We start from the raw sequence: 26,605 nt of genomic DNA on the forward strand, positions 1-26,605 counted from the left end.
ATAGTGTATATGGCTGGTATACGGCAGGACTGAGCACACGGCACCAGGCTGAGGTGATGTATATGGCTGGTATATGATGTATATAGTGTATATAGCTGGTATACAGTGTATATGGCTGGTATACGGCAGGGCTGAGCACACGGCACCAGGCTGAGGTGATGTATATGGCTGGTATATGATGTATATAGTGTATATAGCTGGTATATAGTGTATATGGCTGGTATACGGCAGGGCTGAGCACACGGCACCAGGCTGAGGTGATCTCTGGCACAGGCTATGAGGTGAGAAGTGGAGGAGATGTAGGAGAGCCCGGGGGAGGAGGAGGAGGAGGAGGAGGCTGCTGGGTGGGCTACAGACAGGAGGCGGAGGATGGTCACACAGCAGCCGTCTGTATGGTGTCACGGTCTGCAGACAGGTGGGGGCTCCTGCCGGCCAGCTGAGCTGTCATCCCCGGGTACACACCGGGCATGTGGGTACAAGCCATGAGGAGGAGCGGCGGCGCCCTGCTGCTGACCTGCCTGCTGCTGCTGCTCCTCACCGGCTGGCTGAGCATCCGGGACTCTGCGCACTACAGGTACCAGCCACACACAGGGGACAGCAGCACAGGGGGCTATACATGTCACACTGTACACAGCAGCCATACAAGTTCTATCCTCTACCTACACATTGTCAGCCCATAGACAGCGGTGTCTATCAGCTACGTATAGAAGGTTCCATCTAGCTGTAACTTATATCCATACTCTTCTATGTATCTGTCACATTGCTATCCATCTGTATTGTCACCTAATATCTCTATATCCATCACTCGATAGATCTATCTGAGTATAGAATGTTCCATCTATCTGTAACTTCTATCCATTCACTTCTATGTGTCTCTCACATTGTTATCCATCTGTATTGTCCCATATTACCTTTATATCCATCTATCAATAGATTTATCTATGGCTTTATCATTTATATCTATAATGTTCCATCTGTATATTATATCCATTCACTTCTATGTTTCTGTCATATTTCTATCCATCTGTATCTCTATCGATAGATCTGAAGACTTATCATACATGTGTAGACTGTTCTGTCCATCTGTAACTTCTCCCCATTCACTTTTGTGTATCTGTCACATTTCTATCCATCTAATATCTTTATATCCTTCTATTGATAGATCTATCTATGGACTTATCTAAGTATACAATGTCACATCCAACTGTATCTGTCACATTTGTATCTATCTCTATGTTATCTATGATCTGTCAATATATCAATCTAACTATTTATGTATAGTATTGTATTCCTAGAATTTACTATCCTCACCTATCTAGTATTTCTTATACAGTATATGCATGTATTATCTAGTTACATATCTATCTATCTATCTATCTATCTATCTATCTATCTATCTATCTATCGACTGTGTCTGTCTGATATACTCATTGCCTTTCTCTTTCTCATGTCTCATCTTTCTAGTCTATCCCTATGGATTTACATATCTATACAATACATATAAAGATATGTCTATCTGTCTAACATATCTGTCATTCTGTTATATCTACCTTTTTGTACTGTAGATCTATCTATCTATCTATCTATCTATCTATCTTCTATCTATCTATCTCTTATCTATCTATCATCTATCTATCTATCTATCTATCTATCTATCTATCTCCTATCTATCTATCTATCTATCTATCTATCTCTTAACTATCTATCTATCTATCTATCTATCTATCTATCTATCTCTGAACTATCTATCTATCTATCTATCATCTATCTATCTATCTATCTCCTATCTATCTATCTATCTATCTATCTCCTATCTATCTATCTATCTATCTATCTATCTATCTATCTATCTATCTCCTATCTATTTATCTATCTATCTATATATCTGTCTATCCATCTATCTCATATCTATTTGTCTTTAATTCATTTTCATGTCACTTCTTTTGTGTATCTGTCTTTTCTATCTTACTGTCTCATTATCTGTTCTCTCACTTTCTCTGTTCTTCACTCCCTCTTTCTTTCTTTCTTTCTTTCTTTCTTTCTTTCTTTCTTTCTTTCTTTCTTTCTTTCTTTCTTTCCTTCCTTCCTTCCTTCTCTCCTTCTCTCTATCTATCTATCTATCTATCTATCTATCTATCTATCTATCTCCTATCTATCATCTATCTATCTATTTATTTATCTATCTATCTTTTCTATCTTATTATCTATCTGTTTTTATTTAATTTAGATTTCGCTTCCTCTATCTAGCAACCTACCTATCCATGCAATAAAAACATCTATGTGTTTGCTCTCTTTCTAGCCATACATCCATATTTTTATTTACCTTTCACATATCTATCCAATCTAGTATATAGATCTTTCTGCTATCTCTATCTGTCTGTCTATCTATCTATCTATCTATCTATCTGTCTATCTCCTATCTATCTATCTGTCTATCTATCTATCTATCTATCTATCTATCTATCTATATCCTATCTATCTATCTATCTATATATCTATCTATCTATCTATCTCCTATCTATCTATCTCCTATCTATCTATTTCCTATCTATCTATCTATCTATCTATCTATCTATCTATCTATCTATCTCCTATCTATCTATTTCCTATCTATCTATCTATCTATCTATCTATCTATCTATCTATCTATCTGTCTGTCTGTCTGTCTGTCTGTCTGTCTGTCTGTCTGTCTATCTATCTGTCTATCTCTCTGTCTGTCTTTCTATCTACCCTTGCATTCCATGTTTATCTAATGTGATTATCTTCCATGGTTCTGTCCATTATAAAACATCTGCTATAATACATATATAACACACACGTGCAATAAATATCACAGCACCTAGTTGCTAGTGTATCACACATACGCACAGGCGTCAGCTGCATACTGAATACGAGCCCGGCCCACAGCAATTTACAATCTGTACAGATACTGAGTAGCTGTCAGTAATATGTAATAATAAGCGGGAAATAGCAATGTCTGCAGTGTCTGCGAGTAATGGCAGCCCCGGTCCTTCCCCTCTCCTCAGGGGCAATCTATTGCCTTGGTAGTGTCGCTATTATTATACTATAGTATTGGACTTTGTATTGCTTCATATGGATTTTGTAGTATTTCTGGAATATAGTGTTACACTATTACTAGTATTATACTGTATTATAGTGTTATAGTGTGACACTATTACTAGTATTATACTCTGTATTATAGTCTCGCACTATTACTAGTATTATACTTTATTATAGTGTCACACTATTGCTGGTATTATACTCTGTATTATAGTGTGGCACTATTACTAGTATTATACTTTATATTATAGTGTTGCACTATTACTAGTATACTTTGTATTTTAGTATTATACTTTATATTATAGCATTGCACTATTACTAGTATTATACTCTGTATTATAGTCTTGCACTATTACTAGTATTATACTTTATATTATAGTCTTGCACTATTACTAGTATACTTTGTATTATAGTATTATACTTTATATTATAGCATTGCACTATTACTAGTGTACTTTGTATTATACTTTGTTGCACTATTGCTGGTATTAAAGTTTTGCCTTCTAGGCTGTATTGCTTTGTTGGCGAGTGTAATGTATCTCACAGGATTGCGATGCTCATGAGGCAACTTATATCGGTTTTGCTGATGTACATTTATTGCAGGCTTGTGCGCATGAGACGCTGTAGAAAATTCTGTATCTCTGCTCAAAAAGATCAAAAACTGTTTTTATAGTTTTTATTCAATTTTTCCCACTACTGTGTGTTGTAAACTAGACAAGGGCTATACACATAGATAGACTATACACACCTATACATATATATATATATATATATATATATATATATATATATATACAGTACACATAGACTATACACACCTATACATATAATGTACATACAGTACACACATATATACACTTGTAAAGACTGAATTTACACACATGTGCACATACACACAGTATATATATATATATATATATATATATATATATATATATATATATATATATACACACAGTATATACATCTGTCTACACTGTCTGCTTCCATCCAGGTAATAGTGTTGGATACTACGTTTGTTAGTTTTCTGGTAATTTCGCCGCACGTGGTCATGTTCCACAGTTTACATTTCCGGGCTATTTAAGGCGGTTCTCCTGGGTGCGATCAATAGATACATGTGGTATAGATCAGGTAATCTATATCATGACGTGAACCAGTTCAAGGAGACCTTTGAATGTCTGTGAATATCAAATTAAAGTAATACATTTCTCACTGATGGTCACACGACTAAGCGAGTAATAGACTAGTCACAGACTATAACAGCACAGTCAGTAAGTAATTAGGAGTATTTGCCTTCTCCTCTGTACTTAAAGGGAGTCTGTCAGGTATAAAATGTCATCCAGCATGTTATAGAGCAAGAGAAGCCGAACAGATTGATATACATATACAGTCCTATGAAAAAGTTTGGGCACCCCTATTAATCTTAATCATTTTTAGTTCTAAATATTTTGGTGTTTGCAGCAGCCATTTCAGTTTGATATATCTAATAACTGATGGACACAGTAATAGTTCAGGATTGAAATGAGGTTTATTGTACTAACAGAAAATGCGCAATATGCATTAAACCAAAATTTGACCGGTGCAAAAATATGGGCACCTCAACAGAAAAGTGACATTAATATTTAGTAGATCCTCCTTTTGCAAAGATAACAGCCTCTAGTCGCTTCCTGTAGCTTTTAATCAGTTCCTGGATCCTGGATAAAGGTATTTTGGACCATTTCTTTCTACAAAACAATTCAAGTTCAGTTAAGTTTGATGGTCGCCGAACATGGACAGCCCGCTCTCAAATGATCTGAAAACAAAGATTGTTCAACATAGTTGTTCAGGGGAAGGATACAAAACGTTGTCTCAGAGATTTAACCTGTCAGTTTCCACTGTGAGGAACATAGTAAGGAAATGGAAGACCACAGGGACAGTTCTTGTTAAGCCCAGAAGTGGCAGGCCAAGAAAAATATCAGAAAGGCAGAGAAGAAGAATGGTGAGAACAGTCAAGGACAATCCACAGACCACCTCCAAAGAGCTGCAGCATCATCTTGCTGCAGATGGTGTCACTGTGCATCGGTCAACTATACAGCGCACTTTGCACAAATAGAAGCTGTATGGGAGAGTGATGAGAAAGAAGCCGTTTCTGCACGTACGCCACAAATAGAGTTGCCTGAGGTATGAAAAAGCACATTTGGACAAGGCAGCTTCATTTTGGAAACAAAAATTGAGTTGTTTGGTTATAAAAAAAGGCGTTATGCATGGCGTCCAAAAAGAAACAGCATTCCAAGAAAAACACATGCTACCCACTGTAAAATTTGGTGGAGGTTCCATCATGCTTTGGGGCTGTGTGGCCAATGCCGGCATCGGGAATCTTGTTAAAGTTGAGAGTCGCATGGATTCCACTCAGTATCAGCAGATTCTTGAGAATAATGTTCAAGAATCAGTGACGAAGTTGAAGTTACGCCGGGGATGGATATTTCAGCAAGACAATGATCCAAAACACCGCTCCAAATCCTCAGGCATTCATGCAGAGGAACAATTACAATGTTCTGGAATGGCCATCCCAGTCCCCAGACCTGAATATCATTGAACATCTGTGGGATGATTTGAAGCGGGCTGTCCATGCTCGGCCACCATCTAACTTAACTGAACTTGAATTGTTTGTCCAAAATACCTTTATCCAGGATCCAGGAACTGATTAAAAGCTACAGGAAGCGACTAGAGGCTGTTATCTTTGCAAAAGGAGGATCTACTAAATATTAATGTCACTTTTCTGTTGAGGTGCCCATACTTTTGCACCGGTCAAATTTTGGTTTAATGCATATTGCACATTTTCTGTTAGTACAATAAACCTCATTTCAATCCTGAAATATTACTGTGTCCATCAGTTATTAGATATATCAAACTGAAATGGCTGCTGCAAACACCAAAATATTTAGAACTAAAAATGATTAAGATTAATAGGGGTGCCCAAACTTTTTCATAGGACTGTATATGGGGAAAGATTCAGTATAACTGGTAATTTATAGGCTGTCAGTTACTAAATAAGACCTCCCATTGGCCTTCCAAGGACCTCCCACTGGCCTACTAAGGACCGCCCACTGGCCTACTAAGCCCGATTTATATGAATATATAACAGTTTATACTAAATTATTTCATACAAAACTATATATCAATCTGCTCAGCTCCTCCAGCTCTATGACATGATAGGAATACATTTTCAATGTGATTGGTTCCCTTTAAAAGTTTTTTTCCACTATAGCTATTGGTAGGATATAACATCAATGTCCGATTGGTGGAGATGTGTACACTGGGACCCCAAGTGATGTCCTTGGTTTATATAAGGACTACTAACCTATTGGCTTTATTATGTCCTAGCCTGGTTTGGAGCTGCCATACAACAAGGGAACAGGGAAGTGCTGTCATACAAGCACAATACCGGGCTATGGAACAGTCTACTTAATAGGCCGCTAAATCTTTGATATGTAAGACACGCTTTTCTCTAACCATTCCCTTACTATAACCTTACAAACATGCACCCATATGATCAGACAATATGCCTGGCCTGGCCACTAGAACCATCAGAATGTGAGTTGGGGTGATGGTCCCTATGGCTACAATTTTGTATACTATACTTGATAGGTCTTGTCAGAAGCAGGGCCTGTTAGGTTGTCTAGAAAAGCTTAGGCCAAAGGCTTAATACATTGCAATCTATATATATTGCAGTGTATTATACTAGTAACCCAGCCACCTAGTGATGGAGTACCCCATGTAGACTTGAAAAAAATCTTTAAATAAAATGTTAAAAATATTTAAAAAAAACTCTTCGTTAAAAAAAAAAACAATTTTATATGTCAAAAATAAAATTTAAAAAATGTTATATATAATTGGAGTTGCCGCATCTGTAATAATCTGAACTATTTAATGATCACATTATTTATTCCACATGGTAAACTCCATAAAAAAATACAAATGGGTGCAGCACGGTGGCTCAGTGGTTAGCACTGCAGCCGTACAATGCTAGAGTCCTGGGTCCGAATCCCGCCAGGAACAACATTTGCAAGGCGTTTGTATGTTCTCCCCATGTTTGTGTGGATTTCCTCCCATTCTACAAACACACACTGATAGGGAAAAAAAATTTACTTTGTGATCCCTATATGGGGCTCACAATCTACATTAAAAAAAAAAAAATGCAAATGAAGAACATTGTAAAATTACTGTTTTATTCATCCCGTCTCACAAATAAACTAAAAAGTAATCGATAGTATTTTTACATTTTTTTTTACTTTCTTTGTGCAAAACAATAAAACGTATACAGTTCTTGAACCCCTATCATTGAAAAAAAAAAAAAATGACAAAATGACAATTTTTTTGTATTCATCCTCAGAAAGAAGCAAATAGATATGTTATGTGTACCCCAAAATGGTATAAAATACAACTCATCCTGCAAAAACTAAGCCCTCCTATGGCTAGGTCAATGGAAACATAAAAAAAAATCTATGGGTCATGGAATCTGATAATGGAAAAGAACAGAATGCTTAGATGTGTTAGTCCAAATCAGCCTGGTCATAAGTAGGGTTGAGTCGATCTTGACTTTTCAGGATCGATTTTGAAATCCGATTTCCGATCATTTTTCATTCGAACCCGATCTTGATCCCAATTCCGATCCCAATGCAAGTCAATGGAATTTTTCTACTAAACGGAGATCGGATTTTAAAAACAATCCTATTCACTATACAGCATGAAGTCTAACAATTGAACACTTTAATTTTTAGAATCCACGTTGTGTAGTGATTTTTTTTAATCACTAAGTAGCCAGAGGATTTTTTTTTAATCCTCTGGCTACTTAGTCCCCCCTGGTGTCCACTTACCTGCAGAGATGGCTGGTCCGGTGCCCGGTGTTCTCGTTCTTTTTCGCCTCGCTGCCCCCTGCATCCCAGGTTAGTGTTAAAGACCTAGGAAGAAGGCGGGGCTTGTTGCTTAGGAGAGTTTGGGCAGGTACAAGGCGGGGAAACGTGACATTTCCCCTCCCAGTACCCGCCCACACTCTCCTAAGCCACAAGCCCCGCCTTCTTCCTAGGTCTTTAACACTAACCTGGGAGGCGGGGGCAGTGAGACGAAGAGGAACGAGAACACCGGGCACCGGACCAGCCATCTCTGCAGGTAAGTAGCTACCAGAGATGTTAGCTAGTCTCCCATTAGAATGAAAATAATCACCGATCTCGATCCCACCTAAAAAGGTCGTGTTCGGAATTCCGATCGCGATCGAGAAATTTTCTCGATCGCCGATTGGAATCTGATCTTTTCTGAACACGATCGCTCAACCCTAGTCATAAGCAGTTACAACTTCACTGTGTGTACAGATTATTTGGGGGAGTCTCTGGCTTAAAACCAGACTCCGAGAGCATTGACTGGATCATGTCACACTGTTTTATAAACACGCCCCATTGACTAGGGACATAGTGAACTCAGTTGCTACTTTATCCATCCATTTCCAGGAGGAATAACAGAGGGACAACACAAACCAGAGGTCTAAGTTGTAAAACTTCTAAGCTGTTATTCCAGAACTTAGTGAAACAGACAAATGTGGAGGGCAAACAGGTCCTGTATATGCTTATAAACAGCACAGAAATATCTCAGCCTGTGCTGCAGGTATATGCGTCACTTGCAATGGCGACATTACCCAACATGACCTTTTTATTGTTTCGGATTTCTCTCCATCATATGACTCATAGGGTTTCTAGTGCTTGTATCGGATAGTCTAGGTAGTGGAGATGGTGATGTATGGGGGCTTATTATTGGTTGTACCATAGTATAAACTGTTACATCTCCTGCCAGCTTTATACATACTGCATCACCCTCAGAGCTACGGCTGTGCTGCTTTGATCTGTGGTTGTGTCCCCGCTCAGCGGCCTATCTGATCTGGGAGAAGCTGCTGGTGCTGTGATGTATAATACAGAGGATCAGTAATGACAACAGACCTCTCTATATAAGGGCATCGATATGGTGTACTATACTGAGAGCTGATGTACCCCATGCACATGGAGGGCTGAGGTCTTATTCACATATGGCATATTAGGTCAGTATTTTGCATCAGTATTTTGAAGACAACATCAGGAGTGGATACAAATAAGAGTAGTATAAATATTTCTATTATATTTTACTATACTTGCCAACAAATATACCGTAGTCACAGACTTGATCCCCTAGATTAACAAAGAACTCTAAAATATAGATGTTTCAAGACCCCCGAAACTAATAGGCCCTTGAACCCTTAAATAAATACAGACCCCAGAACAGACTCCCTAAAAATAGAAGATCACCTAAAAAAATACATACCCCTAGAAATACAGACCCCAGATCCTTAACAAGGATCTCTAAAATAGATAAACTAATGGATCCTTGAATCCTTAAATAAATAAAGATCCTACACCAGACCCCGTAAAAATACAGACCCCTAAAAAAATACAAACCCCAGACTAGGCCTTTAAAAATACAGACCATCTAAAAAATACATACTCCTAAAAATATGTACCGTAGACCAGATCCCCTAAAAATACAGACCACCTAAAAAATACAAACCCCAGAACAGACCTCTAAAAATGCAAAACACCTAAAAAATATATACCCCTAAAAATACAGACACCTTAAAAAAATACAAACCCCAGACTAGACGTTTACAAATACAGACTGTCTTAAAAAATACATACTCCTAAAACTATATACCCCAGACCAGATCCCCTAAAAATACAGACCACCTAAAAAAATACAAACCCCAGAACAGACCATTAAAAATACAAACCATCTAAAAAATATATACCCCTAAAAATACAGACCCCCTAAAAAATACAAACCCCAGACTAGACCTCGAAAAATACAGACTAGATTAAAAAATACATACTCCTAAAAATATATACCCCAGACTAGATCCCCTAAAAATACAGACCACCTACGGTAAAATACATATCCCCTAAAAAGTACAAACCCCACACTAGACCTCTAAAAATACAAACCACCTAAAAATACAGACCCCCCAAAAAAATATAAACCCCAGACTAGACCTCTAAAAATACAGACCCCCTAAAAAATACAAACTCCAGACTAGACCTCTAAAAATACAGACCATCTAAAAAATACATACTCCTAAAAATATATACCCCAGACCAGATCCCTTAAAAATGCAGACCACCTAAAATACATCCCCTAAAAAGTACAAACCCCAGATCTCCTAAAAATACAGACAAAAACCCCTTTAATAGAGACCCCAACAGTTTGGGGTCTGTATAAAAATGTAGTCTGAGGTCTGTCCACAGGGAAGTTATCCTACCCCGCTACAAACCTCAGACAAGACATCCAGATACTCACCTCTCCCCATTCCGATATTTCCCTCGGGACTTCTACCTGTCCAAAGGACCAAACTTTACAATATACTTCGCTAGAAGAAAGTGTCTGTGTCTATAACTATTACTTCTATCTTTACTTCTTATCTGAGTAATTTCAGTCTGTACTCCGTGTACAAGCAGTGTCAGTTTACAATGAGGTGTATGGAGAGGGGAAGGACAGATACATGAGGCCATCTACAATATTAAAGAGGTTTTTTCTAGAAGAAAACTGGATAATTTCTGATAACCCAAAGAAAGAAAACTTCTTCTCTACAGAACAGATGTCTTTCCTCTTCCTCCCCCTTCCCTCTCCATAGACTTCTGTTGATCAGGTTTGATCAGTAGGAGAAGGAGGCAAATAAGTGAAGACACAGACACTTTTCTTATATAAAGTATATTACAAAGTTTGTTCTCTTCACCTACACTATGGATTTATGGAGAAAGAGATAAAAGTTTACTTGCACTGTAAGGGTTGGTGCTCTATATTATGCGTGTAGCTCTGACACCCCATCTAAGTGAGCTGATAAAATTAAGAGGGTCGTTACCATGGGAAGATGGCGATAACAAGGTGTCAGACATATCTGGATCATCTCTCAGATGAACATATGATCGAGCATGTTAAAATCTAGCCCAGCATCACATTGGCTATCCTCCTACACATTGGCTATCCTCCTACAAATTGGCTATTCTTATACACAATGGCTATCCTCATACACATTATTTATCCTACACATTGGCTACCCTCCTACACATTGGCTATCCTCATACACATTGGCTATCTTTATATACAATAGCTATCCAATACATTCGCTATCTCCTACACATTAGCTATCCTACACATAGGCTATCCTCCTACACACTGGATATCCTCCTACACATTGGCTATCTTTATGCACATTGGCTATCCTCCCACACATTGGCTATCCTCCTACACATTGGCTATCCTCCTAAACATTGGCTATCCTCATACACATTGGCTATCCTCCTTCATATTGGCTATCCTCTTTCATATTGGCTATCCTCATACACATTGGCTATCCTCCTACACGTTGGGTATCCTAATTCACATTGGCTATACTCCTACACATTGGCTATCCTCCTGCACATTGGCTATCCTCCTACACATTGGCTATCCTCCTACACGTTGGGTATCCTAATTCACATTGGCTATACTCCTACACATTTCTTATCCTCATACACATTGGCTATCCTCCTACACATTGGCTATCCTCATACACATTGGCTATCCTCATACACATTGGCTATCCTCCTACACATTGGCTATCCTCATACACATTGGCTATCCTCATACATATTGGCTATTCTCATGCAGTGTGATATAGCTACACATTATGTGATGCTGCTACCAGGGAGTGGGCATCACCAACCTTTCTGCTGACCAATCTTGGAGGGATTTTCAGTAGAATATTCTAAGTGTTGGTAGCTTTGGAATCTTGTACAAATTGAGACACCCCCCCTCCTCCCCAATCACCACAAATTTAGCGTCTGGCCGGGAGGGTATCAGTGACATGTAACCCTATCAATGTACACATGTATTCCTCTGTCTGCCCGCCGATTCCACGACACGTCAATTTGTTTGGTATCCGTTTGTATTTCAAGATTCCTGGAAGTTCTTGTGAGGAGTCCCTGCTCGTGGGAGATGAATAGTAACCAGATGTGGCCGAGGTGATTACAGAGGCTTGTTTTACGTGTACGCCATTGGGCTCGCCATGTTTCCTATTTACTTTAATTTCATTTAGCATCATAATAGGGGCACTGTGTAATTATAGGAACGTTATAGGGGGGGGGCCTGTTCTAACGTCTGACATAGAGATATATACAGTACGGGATTTGAGACGAGAGCGAGACAGCACGGGGCACGATGTATAGAAATATTCCATATAAAAGCAGGGCAGAATACAGTGATTTCCCTGTTTGATGCGTTTTATTGTACAGGTATTGGCGTGTGAAAGTAGTAAGAGGCCGGGGGCCCACATTGTGAAAAACACTGCATATTACCGTACCAGCAAAATGTAATATGTAATATTTTTTACACCAAAAACTAATTTTTTTAAAAAAATAATTCACTATAACAAAATTAGAAATTAGTTTATAGTCCTAGCAGCCTGTACAATAAAACAACAACAAAAAAAATGGAAATTTTTTAGTTCATTTTTGTATAAACATGTATAAACATTAGTTAAAAAATTCTGTGTACCCAAGTAAGCAAAATATACAAATAATAAAATAATGGCAATAAAAAATACACCTCATCCTGCAAAAAAATAAACCCTCATACAGCAACACTAGCAGAAAAATATAAAACTGCAATTTTTAGAATGCGTTAACAAAACGTTACTTTTTCCTTGAACTTTCATAGATGCTTTTATTGTGCAAAGTCCTTATACATATGAGATAAACAATACATATTTAATAGGTGACCCAACCATGGTACAAAACAGTGGGAAAAAATGCAAAAAAAAACTATATCAGAATTACTGGATAAATTATATGTACTAAAAAATGATGCCATTGAAAAATACAGCTTGTCTCGAAAAAAAACAAACTCTCAGAACAGGAAAATACAAAAAGTTATAGATTTTGGAATAGGAGGATAAAAAAATACTCATCCCTTAAGGCCAATAGGATGGTCTTTAAAGGGTTCCTATCTTTAGAATCCCTTTTTTAGGGAAAGGCTATTCTTCTCCTACCTTTAGATGTCTTTTACGCGCCGCTGTTCGGTAGATATTCCGTTTTTTGTCTTTATACAAATGAATTCTCTCACAGCACTGGGGGCATCCCCAATGCTGCAAGAGAAATCTCCAGCGACGCCTTCATCTTCTTCAGGAACTGGCCTCTACGCGCCGTCTTCCGGCCTGGCTTTCAATCTGCTACGCATGCGCAATCGGCTCTGCCAGCGGGAGGAGCCTACTGCACCTGCGTGTGGCCATTTTTTTGTGGCCGCTTACGCGAGCTCTCATAGTAAGCAGCCACAAAAATATGGCCGCGTACAGGTGCAGTCGACTCTGCCCGAGGCCCACTCACAGAGCCAATTGCGCATGCGTAGAAGATTGAAAGCCAGGCCGGAAGATGACCCGTAGAGGCCGGTTCCTGAAGAAGATGGAGGCGGCGCTGGAGATTTTTCTCGCAGCATTGGGGACGCCCCCAGTGCTGTGAGAGAACTCATTTGCATAAAGACGGAAAACAGAATATCTACCAAACGGCGGCGTGGAGAAGACATCTAAAGGTAGGAGAAGAATAGCTTTTCTTAAGGCTATTCCTACATGTTAGAAAAAAAAGGTATCCAATGATCGGATCCCTTTAAGGGGCTAATTTCACCTTCGAAATAAAGGAAATAAAGTCTTCAAATTTTGATTCTATTTTTTATTTTTCTGGAATTATTTTTTCTTCTTTTTAGATGATTTTTTAAATCTATTTTTACGCCATTATTTCAGCCGTGCACCGATATCACCTTCTCGTTTTTTTGTAAACTGTGACTCATTTTCACGTCTTATAAATTCCTTTGCAGGAATCTAAATTTATTATTTTAAAGAGTTTCCAGGGGTATAAATAGAGTCCGTCCCGTATGTGTAAAGACAAGGGATTGGCCATTGTTCACGCGGTTATTGTAAAGGTTAAGTTATACGGCGGGGTGACCCTTATAACAGGTACTCCGAGAGTCTCGCTCTTGTATATTACGTGAACCTCTGTAATTTCCCGGGCCATAATGATAAGAGGACTGCGTCGTACGGTTTTGTCACGCTGCTCCGGAGATGAGTATTACAGTCATTATCGCTGTCGCTTTTACAGAAGAAAGTTAAATGTTAACATTTTAGTCATAACATTTTAGAGAAAGTCGAGAGGAACCTTGAGATTTGTTCATTGTCTTATAGACAGAAAAAAAAAATATTTTGTAAAAATTGTTAATGTCAATTAGAACAGTGCAAAGCCCAGTTTGTGGTCTGAGGTGGAGGAGGGGGTCACTACCTGGTGGTCTGGGGGGTATATTATGGTTTTTACTGGTCTAGGTTAAAAGTAGGGGCTCATACACAGTGGTGTAGGGCAGTGGTTCTCATCCTGCGATAATGTGTACCCCAGGGGGTACTCCCCACATTCCCTAGGGCCGTGATGGCGAACCTATGGCATGGGTGGCAGAGGTGGCACTCAGAGCCCTCTCTTTGGGCACCCATCTATGGAACAGATTGTACTGTGTGGGGGCCACTGCGGAGCATATTGTATTGTGTGGGGGCCACTGTGGAGCTGATTGTACTGTGTGGGGGCCACTGCGGAGCATATTGTATTGTGTGGGGGCCACTGTGGAGCTGATTGTACTGTGTGGGGGCCACTGCGGAGCATATTGTATTGTGTGGGGGCCACTGCGGAGCAGATTGTATTGTGTGTGGGCCACTGTGAAGCAGATTGTATTGTGTGGGCGCCACTGTGAAACAGAAAACTCTATAAAGCCCCATTCGTATGACTATATTTTGCAGGTCTGTGATTGTGTGCAATTGTGTATCCGCACATTATTAAGGCTAAATTGCCGTGTTGGCACTTTGTGATAAATTAGTGGGTTTTGGATTGCAGTTTGGGCACTGGGTCTCTAAAAGGTTCGACATTACTGCCCTACGGAACTCCCTCAACATCATGTTGTTTACATTAAAGTCGGTGGGAACAGACGCAGATGGACGGGATCTACTAGTGTCCATCACTCTGCCACCGTTAATGTCTGTTGCTGTCACAACAATGGACTGTAATATTGTTATATAAATGTAGCTTCTGTGATCAGGCAGAGTGATTTATGAACAATCTTCTCAATCATTAAAAGGAGTGTTTGCCAGACCACAGCATATCACCCGCAGATAGATAGATAGATTAGGGTCACCTATATCAAACAGTGTGAATCGCTGCCACCGTTGCTAAGCTTTCACTGCTTTGCACTGCAATGAGCTGTATGGAGCAATGAGGGTGTGGTCACTTGCCTCTTTGGAGCAACGCCATGCTGACATTGCTCCAAAGAGCTCAATTGTGCATTGACAAATATATTGATAGGAGAAAACCTAACCTATCTATCTAACCTAATGTGACCTATCTAATCTAATGTAACCTATCTATCTTACGTAATGTAATTTATCTAATCTAATGTAACCTATCTAATCTAATCTAATGTAACCTATCTATCTTACTTAATGTAACCTATCTATTGTAACCTATCTAACCTAATATAACCTATCTATCTAACCTAATGTAACCTATCTAATCTAATGTTACCTATCTATCTAACCTAATGTAACCTATCTATCTGCAGGTTGATATGCTAGGTTCTGGGGACACACTCCCTTTAAGTAGATGCAGATGCACTCACTAGCTGCTCCTTAATAGGATATTGTATGGACACTGCAGGTTTATAGGATACATACGCTATAAGGAATAGCTAATTATACGATGCCATCGTCTGTGTTTTCCTACGTGATTAGTTAATGTCTCGAGACGTATGGAATAATTCTGCAGTTAATAAGGAGGGAGTTGAAAAGGGCACGTCTGGGATTAAGTATGTGATAAGGTTATAAATGGTAATGGATAGCAAGTTATATCGGGAATTGAATTTCAATTAATACGGATAATGCAACGCCGAGATAAGAGAGAACATCTGTTAGGATCTGCTTGTATCATCTGGAAGAACAAAGACGAAAAAGGAGTTTAATTGTGCGACAGAAAAGGAAAGACATATAGAAAAGATAACCATGAATTATGCAGAAATGGGGGAAACTTAAAGGAGCAAAGTTATTAAAGGGATCCTATCATTAGAATCCCTTTTTTTCTAACTAACACGTCGGAATAGCCTTCAGAAAGATTATTCTTCTCCTACCTTTAGATGTCTTCTCCGCTCCGCTGTTTGGTAGCTATTCCATGTTCCGTCTTTATGCAAATGACTTCTCTTGCAGCACTGGGGGCGGGCTCCAGCGCTCAAACAGCACTGGGGGCGTCCCCAGTGCTGCAAGAGAACTCTCCAGCGCCACTTCTATCTTCTTCAGGAACCAGCCTCTACGCGTCGTCTTCCGGTATGGCTTTCAATCGTCTATGCATGCACAATCTGACTCTGCCACCGGGCAGAGCCGACTGCACCTGCGCACAGCCATGTTATTGTGGCCGCTTACGCGAGCTCTTGTAGTAAGCAGCCACAAAAAAATGGCAGGTGCAGTCGACTCTGTCAGATTGTGCATGCGTAGAAGATTGAAAGCCAGGCCAGAAGACGACACGTAGAGGCCGGTTCCTGAAGAAGATGGAGGCGGCACTGCAGAGTTCTCTCGCAGCACTGGGGACGTCCCCAGTGCTGTTTGAGCGCTGCGGCCCGCCCCTAGTGCTGTGAGAGAACTAATTTGCATAAAGACGGAAGACCCGCCTGGGTTAGTGAATATTTGTATTCCCCTGGCTGTGTTTCCATTTGCATCAGAGGCTATATTAGAAGCTAGACTCCCTCCGACTCCCTCCGACATTGGGGTCTATGCGCCATTCATGTCCGTCATGAGATAGACACGCCGCTTCTGATAATTCCATTGGTCGGCTCCTAAAAATAAACAAATCAATGGAAATAGGAAAGATGTGAACATAGCCTTATACATTCTGGAAGTACATGAATAATCGGACAACTGGCGTTCAGTCTTATACGGTTGGTCCCATAAGTTACGGGGCCATAGCAGGCCCATAACGCACTACCGCCATGTTTGCTTCTGATTCAGATGCCACTACCAGTAATACCCATTCTCATCATATAGGCCATGATGAAGAGGACGACTGAAGCGAAGAGGGTAAATATGCTGCCCACGTGGTCATTTTCTATGTTTTTGTTGTGTTTGTCTACGGTTTTAGGACGTGTGTAACCAAAGAGACAAGTTTCCATTCTTTTAAAATTTCATTTTCCAGGATTTGTGCAGTTACATTTAATTTCCATGCCCATTCTCAAGAACAAATGTTTTCTCATCTCAACCCCACAGCGCTTTCTTATATTACAAGAATTCATTAGCCGCTTGTACGGACTCTAATCAGTTCCTTGGGATTGTGTGGTTATGGACAATTTATGAATTTTTAGCACTTTGAAGCCTTCTTCTATCTTATGTTGTACAATCCCATACACGCCGAAACGTCTGCCAGAAAAAATGTTTACTATGGACTCTAAGTCTAAGGTTTGAAGGGATTCTATCATTAAAACACTTTTTTTTTCTGGTTGACACGTAGGAATAGCCTTAAGAAAGGCTATTCTTCTCCTACCTTTAGATATCTTTTCCGCGCCGCCTGTTTTTCGTCGGTATACAAATGAGTTCTCTTGCAGCACTGGGGGCGGGCCCCAACGCTCATACAGCACTGGGGGTGTCCCCAATGCTGCGAGAGAACTCTCCAACTTCTTCAGGAACGTCCTCTTCACGTGTCTTCTTCCTGCGCAGGTGGTCAAACTTCTAGGCCTCGGGCAGAGCCGACTGCGCATGCCTACAGGCCACAAGAAAATGGCCACTTACTTACTATGTCTCATTTCAATATGAGAGCAAATAACTCTTGACAGTTTCTCATGATGGCCTCTATTATAGCACACGTTAAATGGCTCCTTGGGAGTAACAGAAGGACTGAGGTATGTGCTTTTATCTGATCCAATGGCAATCACACTTCTCCCAGCTACTTCCTTTGATCTGTGGCTCCTGTGGGTAAGGAGACTCCTTCTCCTCCCGCACTCTCTGTCAGCCCCATAGCAGGCCATCTCTCAGCACCGTAGCTATAATGTACCATGGAAATAATTTGGGAGGAAGACGCTCTGTCTCGCCACCGTCTCTTTCCATGGACCACTCTTGGTAACTCATCCCGTGGTAGCCATAACTGCGGTGACCACCATTCATCCCTAGCCAGGGAAGGCACTACAGCATCCACCATCTTCTCCAACTAATAGCAGGGAGGCAGCTTAAACACAGGGACCGGTCCAAACTCACACAGCCCACCATTTGTACCAGCCTTTGCCATATGCCCTTCCTGAGAGGGGTACACTAGTACGACAAGTATGACCAATATGACAGAGCCCTGTGCACGCAGCCATATAGCCTCCGCGGGGGTGATGTATTATTAAGTTTACACCCGGAGGAGGCGTTGTGTGCCATATGGGGCCATAGAATTGAAGGGGTCAGTGTGAAAAACACGACTAGCTCACCGACAACGCACACTGCCGAGGCCTAAACTGCTGTATACACTATGGACGTACAATACGGCCGGGTACGTGAAGAGGTAGCGACTCGAGTTCTCGCAGAAGTGACTTCTAATAATGTTCATGACAATAGGAAATAGCTTTTAATAAAAAAAAATACAAATGGCTTAGCGGCGTACAAGTTATGATGGAATTACTATTATTTGAGCCTGTCACCCTCCGGTCCTAGTTGCCTGGTAAGTATGGGAAACAGGTTCACATAAGACGTGCCGCCAGATGTAGAACACACCGAAAAGGTGACAGTTCTTAAAAAAGGCAAAAATATACCCGCTGTCGTAGCGAAGGGTCATCACACAAATGTTCTGGGGCATGTTGGCGGCTCACGCAGCGCACTTCCAGCCATCGTAAAAACCGCGCAAGCGGATAATCACCTGATCTGTCACATTTATGAAACTGGACTCGGCCTGTGATGTACATGACGAGTACGACGTTAATAGGCAGCCCTTCATACAGCCGCAACGCTCCTGCCGCTCAAAGTGAGGTCCCTTACCATGGCGTTTATGGGTCCGTCCTTCAATGCCTTAACCCCTTAGGGGGAGTTCACACGGAGTTACGTGCCGCGTGATGTGGCACGTAGACGCCGCGGGACCCTTTGCGGGCCGTACACGCTCCCATTGATTTCAATGGGAGCGGGGATCGTATGCGCCGCGCTAGTTTGTGGCCGTGCATTTATTCACGGCCGCAAACTAGCGCGGCGCATACGATCCCCGCTCCCATTGAAATCAATGGGAGCGTGTACGGCCCGCAAAGGGTCCCTCGGCGTCTACGTGCCACATCACGCGGCACGTAACTCCGTGAGAACTCCCCCTTAATGTCCAGAGTGTCTTGGTCCTAAACAACCAAACCTATCTTTTTTTGGCAATTTTGCACAAGTGGTTCTTTAATTCTTAAACTTTTTTTTATTTCTTGGGCAACCAAAAATTTTTTTGCTCCATTGTTCGTGACACTCGTTTGCTTTTAATATAGTTTCCCGAGGACACAGTTTTGGGTCAAATTGTCTTGGGTATGACCATCTTCAGTGTATTTTGCAGATATGTGGGGTTTTTAAGGCTTCTTACCCATCATGTCACCCCAGCCCCGCAGATAGATAGGTTACGGTCACCTACGCCTGTACCAAACCTTTTTGAATCGTTGGCTCCGTTGCTGAGATATCGTTGTTTTGGAGCAATGGCAATGCCTCAGGTTCTTCTCCACTTTCCACTCTTGTATTCCACCTCAGGGACATTGGGGCAAATTTATTAAGACGGGCATATCATATGCCAGTCTTAGTAAACAGCCTGGTTGGGGCAGGAGCCAAGAGATTTCTGAAAAGACTGCGACCTGTCTGTTGGAGGGCCCAGGGACTGTCGTAGATTTCCATTGTAACTCATGCCAGGGTACCCAACCCAATCCTCGCCTGCAACGCCCACGTTTGCAGAATGTGGCTTGGGGAGCAGGTTAGGACTTGAGGTGCTGGAAACGCCTAGCGTCAGACCTGCGCCTCAGTCTCATTTCTCTATGCCAGTTTTCTGGTGTAGAGGAGTTGACCAGTTCCCACCAGTGTGGATGACCAGTTTCCACCAGTGTGGATGACCAGTTCCCACCAGTGTGGATGACCAGTTTCCACCAGTGTGTCTCGCGGTGCTGATTCAGGCACACAGACTCTACGACAAGATCGAGCAAGACGCTTCTTTTTTCATCGTCCTCAAGAACAAGACGTCCCATAGAAGTCCTCAAAATTCAGTCTTGTGAACTTACCTTAAGGTGGTAGAAGCCATCACCTTTCCAGAATGATGGGTCCTACCACCTTCCATACTCATGTTACTATTTCAAGCTGTTGGTAAAGAATTTCATGGGGCCGGACAACCCCTTTAATGTGCCCCTATAATGGCCTAGCGTCCACTAGATATTGAGCATGACCAGACCTTTTAATAGAAAAATGCAAGACAGATAAAGGTCTTGAGCCAGAATCGGGTCATATGCCGCCCATTAGTCACTTCTAATGGAGGCCTCCTGACACTCGGGAAAGCAGGTCTCCCAGTATATAAGTGCATGATAGGAACTCTGTGTTCTGTATAAAAAACTAATATTTCATGGAGCTTACAGGTTTACGAGAACAAAGGTCTTGTTTGGAGAATATCAGCCAAAACAGGAATTACAGAGCCTGCACTGATGTCAAGTGCCAATCACAAACGTGAAGCGCGGGGAGTTTTTCATTACATTTTCTTATTCATCGGAACATTGAAAAAAAAAAAAATGTCTTGTTGAAGGAAAATATTCTAATATAATATTTCCTGTCTGCGGTACTACGGGGAGTCATATGGAAAGTCTGAAAGCTGGGAGAGATTTGTAGATTATGCTAAGCAATAATATAGAGTTACTAGCTGGTACCCGCGACTTCATCTGCGGTGATTGTAGCAGTGGGTATATACAGGCGCGGGTAAGGTTTTCGTAGTGTGTATAAGGGATGGGATATGAAATGTAACTTTGTATCTTGTTGTTGCTGTAATTCAGAGAATACGTGAGACTTTTGTATTGAATGTAATTTGTATTTGAGCTGCTATATATACGGTGTTGTGAGAAACTTTACATTGTGACTTTGGGACAGAAGTATTTGAAGTTAACCCTTTCCCGCCGATGGCATTTTTTGATTTTCGTTTTTGACTCCCCTCCTTCTAAACCCCATAACTTATATTTCTCCGCTCCCAGAGCCATATGAGGTCTTAATTTTTCCTGGGACAAATTTTTCTTCATGATACCACCATTATTTATTCTATATAATGTACTGGGAAGCAGGGAAAAAATTCAGAATGGGGTGGATTTGAAGAAAAAAGTTCTGCGACTTTCTTACGGGCTTTGGTTTTACGGCGTTCACTGTGCAACCAAAATGACATGTCCCCTGTATTCTGTGTTGCGTTACGACTCGGGGGATACCAAATTTATATGGTTTTATTTACATTTTGACCCCTTAAAAAAATTCCAAACTGTGTTAAAAAAATATTTTTTGAAAAGTCGCCATATTCCGACAGCCGTAACTTTTTTATATGTGCGTGTACGGGGATGTATAGGGCGTCTTTTTTTGCGGGACCGGGTGTACTTTGTAGTTCTACCATTTTCGGGAAATGTTATTGCTTTGATCACTTTTTATTCAATTTTTTATCAGAATCAAAACAGTGAAAAAATGGCGGTTTGGCACGTTTGACCATTTTTCCTGCTATGGCGTTTACCGAACAGGAAAAATATTTGTATAGCTTTGTAGAGTGGGCGATTTCGGACGCGGGGATACCTAACATGTATGTGTTTCACAGTATTTAACTACTTTTATATGTGTTCTAGGGAAAGGGGGGTGATTTGAATTTTTAATCCTTTTTATTTATTTTTTTTTATATTTTTTTTACTTTTTGTAAACTTTTTTTTTTGCATTTATTAGACCGCCTAGGGGTATTGATATGGGTGGGCGGTGTCGCGGATACTCAGAGCGGTGGGGGTCGGCAAACATGGCTGCTCTGGAGCGTTAAAGAGCGCCTCCTGGAGTATCGTTAAGGTGAGGGGTAAAGTGGTAAAGTATATGTATATGAGATTGTGTGGGGTTAGGGGCGAGGCTGTAGAGGGTAATATGAATTTTGTGGCTTGCTATGGTCCAAAGTGTGTGAGATTGCAGAGATAGTGGTGTGAGTTTGGGGTTTGTGGGGGTCCTGGCACAAACGTATGTGCGCTATTGTGACAAAAAGTAGCCTATTGCGCAATCGGGTGTATTAACTATGTTTGTGGAAAATTTCAGCCAAATCAGTGGAGCGGTTTTTCCGTGATTGAGGAACAAACATCCGAACATCCAAACTCACAAACTTTCACATTTATAATATTAATAGGATTGGTCATTATGGCATTCGGACCCATTTTCTAATGGCCATTTAAAGCGGTCTTCCAGGACTATGTTTAGGACAGGTCATATCCATATCTGATTCGTGGGGTCTGATACCTGGGACTAGCGTTGGGTGAACCTTGTGAGATTCGTCTTGAATATTCGTGACGTCCAACCCAGAATTTTTGAAAAATCCATAACGAACCCATTTTTAGTAAACCATTTCACTCATCCCTTCCTAAGACCTCTACAGATCAGTTGTTGGATGAGGCAGTAGCACTCTCGAATGCTTTGATCTTCTCCGTGTGCCGATGATGGTCACATAGTATAGCTGTAGCTCAGATCCATACAAGTAAATGGGGGTGAGCGTCAATACCAAACGTAGGCCCTACACAATGGTACAGCACCCAACTGAATGGTCTCTTTTGGACCACAACGATCAGATGTTTCAGTCTGGGAGAACTCCATTAAGACAATGGTTTACCCAAAAGAATTTAGATTTGAGCCATAATGGCCAACGGAGAGTTGGTGGACCCATTGGGTTGTCAACGAAGGTGGGCTTGGCAAGAGGAAAGAACAGATTCTAAACACCCTGAATTCTGTCTTGACCTTATTGACCTTGACAAGTTTTCTCAGCTAGGCATGATATATCCATTTGTGCCTCTTATTTTTTAGTATCCAAGTTCCCACCACTTGGACCCTGGTAGGCTTTTTGTGTTGTTTTTGCTACGGTTTTCACCCTGCTAAGTACAAATATTTTTGAAACTTTTTGCAGCACAAATCTCCTAACTGAGGACCAATCCATGACTGTCCTTTGGCTAATGAATCACTCTTGCAATTTATTAAGCCTTTCAGCCATGATGTGGATGTAAGTTGGCCGTATGCCCGCGTCTACACTAGGCTGGGCACCGAGAACATTATCTCTCTGTATACTAATGTAATATGTTCATCTTTACTTATTGCTTAAGATTGGTTTGGAGGGCAGCCAAGAGGCATATGAGTTGATTTCTAGAAGCTGGAGTATATATAGATTATAAAGGATGGAGATGTGTATCAAGACATATCCATCATCTTAAAAAATAACCATATATACGGTAGCATCTAACGATCAACATAATGGGAACCTGTCAGCCCCATTCCGACTATTATTAGCCCACAGGTCGTCTCATGAGGTTTTCTATGCAGTCTTTGTAATGCGGTTCCAATGCTGCAATCTAAAAATAATTTTAATTTAATATGCTAATGAGTTATTTTGGAGCCAAGGGCTGGAGAGCTAATGGATCCCGACACCTCTATCCCTGCTCCTTGACTACGATGGACGGCCCATGGTCTGTTTACAGGTTGATGTTGTCACTTACCGTTTTGGAGCAATGGCAACGCCCCTGTTGCTCCAAATAGCTAATTTGCATATTAACGAAATGGGAATATCTCGACAAGAGAGACAGCGATTCATAAGGGAAAAACTCTAACCTATCTACTCTTTAAGTCTGGTCATCTTTCGGTTCCTCTCCCATTACATCCAGGACTTCCGTGCTCCTCTACGTCTTTTTCAAAGATGGAGCTTGAACAAGAGTCAAAAAATTTTTCATTAAATGGGTTGCCCAGTTTAGAAAATCCATTGTCATTTAACCTATGAGGGATTCTATATGGGGAAGGGGTTCTTCAGGGTCTCTTATCCAGAGTGGGGAGTTATAAAGAGTGTCTCCCGCTCTGGAGGACCTGTCCTGTATTACAACCCATTGACTTGAATGGACAGGATGTAATGCTTAATTTCCACTGTGGTGGCGCTGCAGTGAAATATAACACCACTAGGTTTCTCTATAAATTTCTAGTAGCTGTTTTGTGAATTTCAGCCTGTGGAAAGTTTTGTCACAATGTTGTGTTAAATTGACGGAGTCCTTAAAGGGAATCTGTTCGGGGCAATTTGGGATACTAACTACCCACAAGTCCTTATAGTCTGAGGGTTTAGTGTCTTTTCAGACCCTAGAGTATAATAATCGGAGACCCAAAGATGGATACAAACATAAAAAACACTGTTACTTACCTTTACTGGGCTCTGGCGCACTCTCATCTTCAATGAGAAGAGACGTCACTTGAGCTGAGGCTTGCGTCGCAACGCAAAATGACGCAAGCCCAGCCCGGTCTGGGACGTCACACAAGTAGGCCTGAAGCCTTCCGGAGCCAGGAGAGGTAAGTAACAGTGTTCTTTATGTTTCCCTGCAGGGATGTCTGGACGGGGCAGATATTGTGCAATGTATCAGTGAAGTGCCAGGCTACATGGCATCTTCTGCAAGGTGGTCCTGGCATCACAACTGACTTTAAGGGGGGGTCCCATCAAATATAACCCTATAAAAATTTGTAGACAACGGAAAGTTAAAGATTTTTGCAAATGCAAGGAATTAAAAATTTTGCAGAGTTTTGTAGATTTCCTCTATCCATCTTAGTGGTGACATCTGTTGTCTTGATCGATTGCCAATGGATATGACCATGAATGCCGGAACTTTCTATGGTCTAGGACTTGGCAGACACCCGGCTATGATGTCCTTATTGCATCCGTCATATTGTTTACATTAGTGTCAATGGGAACGGACACGAATCCGAATAGTTTGGAAATACCACTATTTCCCGTTAGATAATTCTGCAGTATTTTTTCTTAGAGCTTTTTATGCTTTTTTTTTTTTTTTTTTTTTATAGTTTATGAAAAAATTACAATTAGGAGATCTAGCCAACGAGGCGTGTCCGTACGCGGTCTAGTATCGCCAGCCCTGATTGGACAGTGTCAGATGGTGCAGGGACACGGCCCCAACTGGTAACACTAACTTCTGGATTTCTAGGAAGAATAACAGAGGAACATGGAATTCTAAGAACAGATTCTCCATGGGGAATACAATTATTTACTAGACCGGACATGTCTTGAGAGGTGACATCTCCCCTTTAAGGAGACTCAATCATGGAGACCGATCTCGTAGCCTGCAACTTGGGGTTGAAATATAATGGCACTGTCTTAGATATTTCCATAGATTTGTATGACAGGTTCACATTAAGCACTTTACCTTGGATCACAGGCCGCGGCTCCTGGTACAATGCATGCGACGCAGCACGGATATCACGTACCGGAGATTGTCTTGCGTCACTCACTGTCTTGTAAGTAATGAGGCAAAAAACACAACAGATCCGTGTCGCTGCGAGGAAGTTAATGATGGCCTCATTAGCCGGACCGGAGAAGGGCACTTATCATCTCCGTGTCTGTTCTTCTCCAGATCTCTGCCTAACCTTTATCCTGCCTGCTGTAATCTTGGCTGACACGCTGGCACTCGGAGTGGTTGGTATGGCAATTATTATCCTATTCAGTAAGACGGTAGTTGGCGTCGCCAGCTGATCAGATTGTTGACAGGATGCTATTAGGTTATGTATTCAGAGAACAATGCTGGAATCACGCTCCGCAAGATCTCATCATCACCCGCTTGTAATTTTAATATTCTCCATTTTTGTTGCACAAATTAAGAAGCCTGCACGCCGCATCGCCTCCCGATAAAGAACAATCGCCCGTAACTAGTCCATGGTGACAGTGGCAGAAAACCAGCTCCTGCCCCCAATCCTAAATCGGTAATGGGGCCCTAGTGTCATGTGTAATACTAATGTCTGTGGCAATGGGACCTTTGTGCACCCGAAGGCAACGGAACCATGTGCTGGCCCTTAATACAAAGGCTGGGACATGGATGTGGAGTCCTGTCGTGTGAATGGGCCATAAGTGGGAGGCAGATAAATACTCTAAAGAGGTTTTTGGGGCAGATTTGAGGTGGTGTTTGCAAAAACTGCTTCAAAAAACACTAGTCGTTTTAGGAAACAGGACCCGGTGTGCCGTCTGTTAGCCACCATTTTTAGCATGCTGAAAACGAGATGTGAATGGCCCCCAACATCCATGGGATTGCAAGGACCTAAGATTTGTCAGCAGAACATTGCACAGAGCATGTCCCTGCCAGCGCCTTCTTCCCATAATGCATCCTGATGCCGCCAGGTAAGTATCACACACACCCCTGGACGTTCTCATGATAATAGGATTCATCAGACCAGGCCACCTTTTTAGTTCTGACA

The 26,605-nt window shown here is 41.2% G+C and overlaps 1 protein-coding gene across 1 annotated transcript in view; it reads left to right on the forward strand.

Annotated features, from left to right (window-relative positions):
• Positions 1 to 467: 467 nt before the first annotated feature.
• The window catches only part of ST8SIA6 (ST8 alpha-N-acetyl-neuraminide alpha-2,8-sialyltransferase 6), a 71,740-nt gene continuing 45,602 nt past the window's right edge, over positions 468 to 26,605 (forward strand). The window contains exon 1 of the mRNA XM_075271746.1: positions 468 to 574. Within this exon, the coding sequence (XP_075127847.1) occupies positions 468 to 574 (107 nt within the window). The remainder of the gene's footprint in view (positions 575 to 26,605) is intronic.

This window comes from Leptodactylus fuscus, chromosome 4, assembly GCF_031893055.1.
Source record: "Leptodactylus fuscus isolate aLepFus1 chromosome 4, aLepFus1.hap2, whole genome shotgun sequence".
NCBI lineage: Eukaryota > Metazoa > Chordata > Amphibia > Anura > Leptodactylidae > Leptodactylus > Leptodactylus fuscus.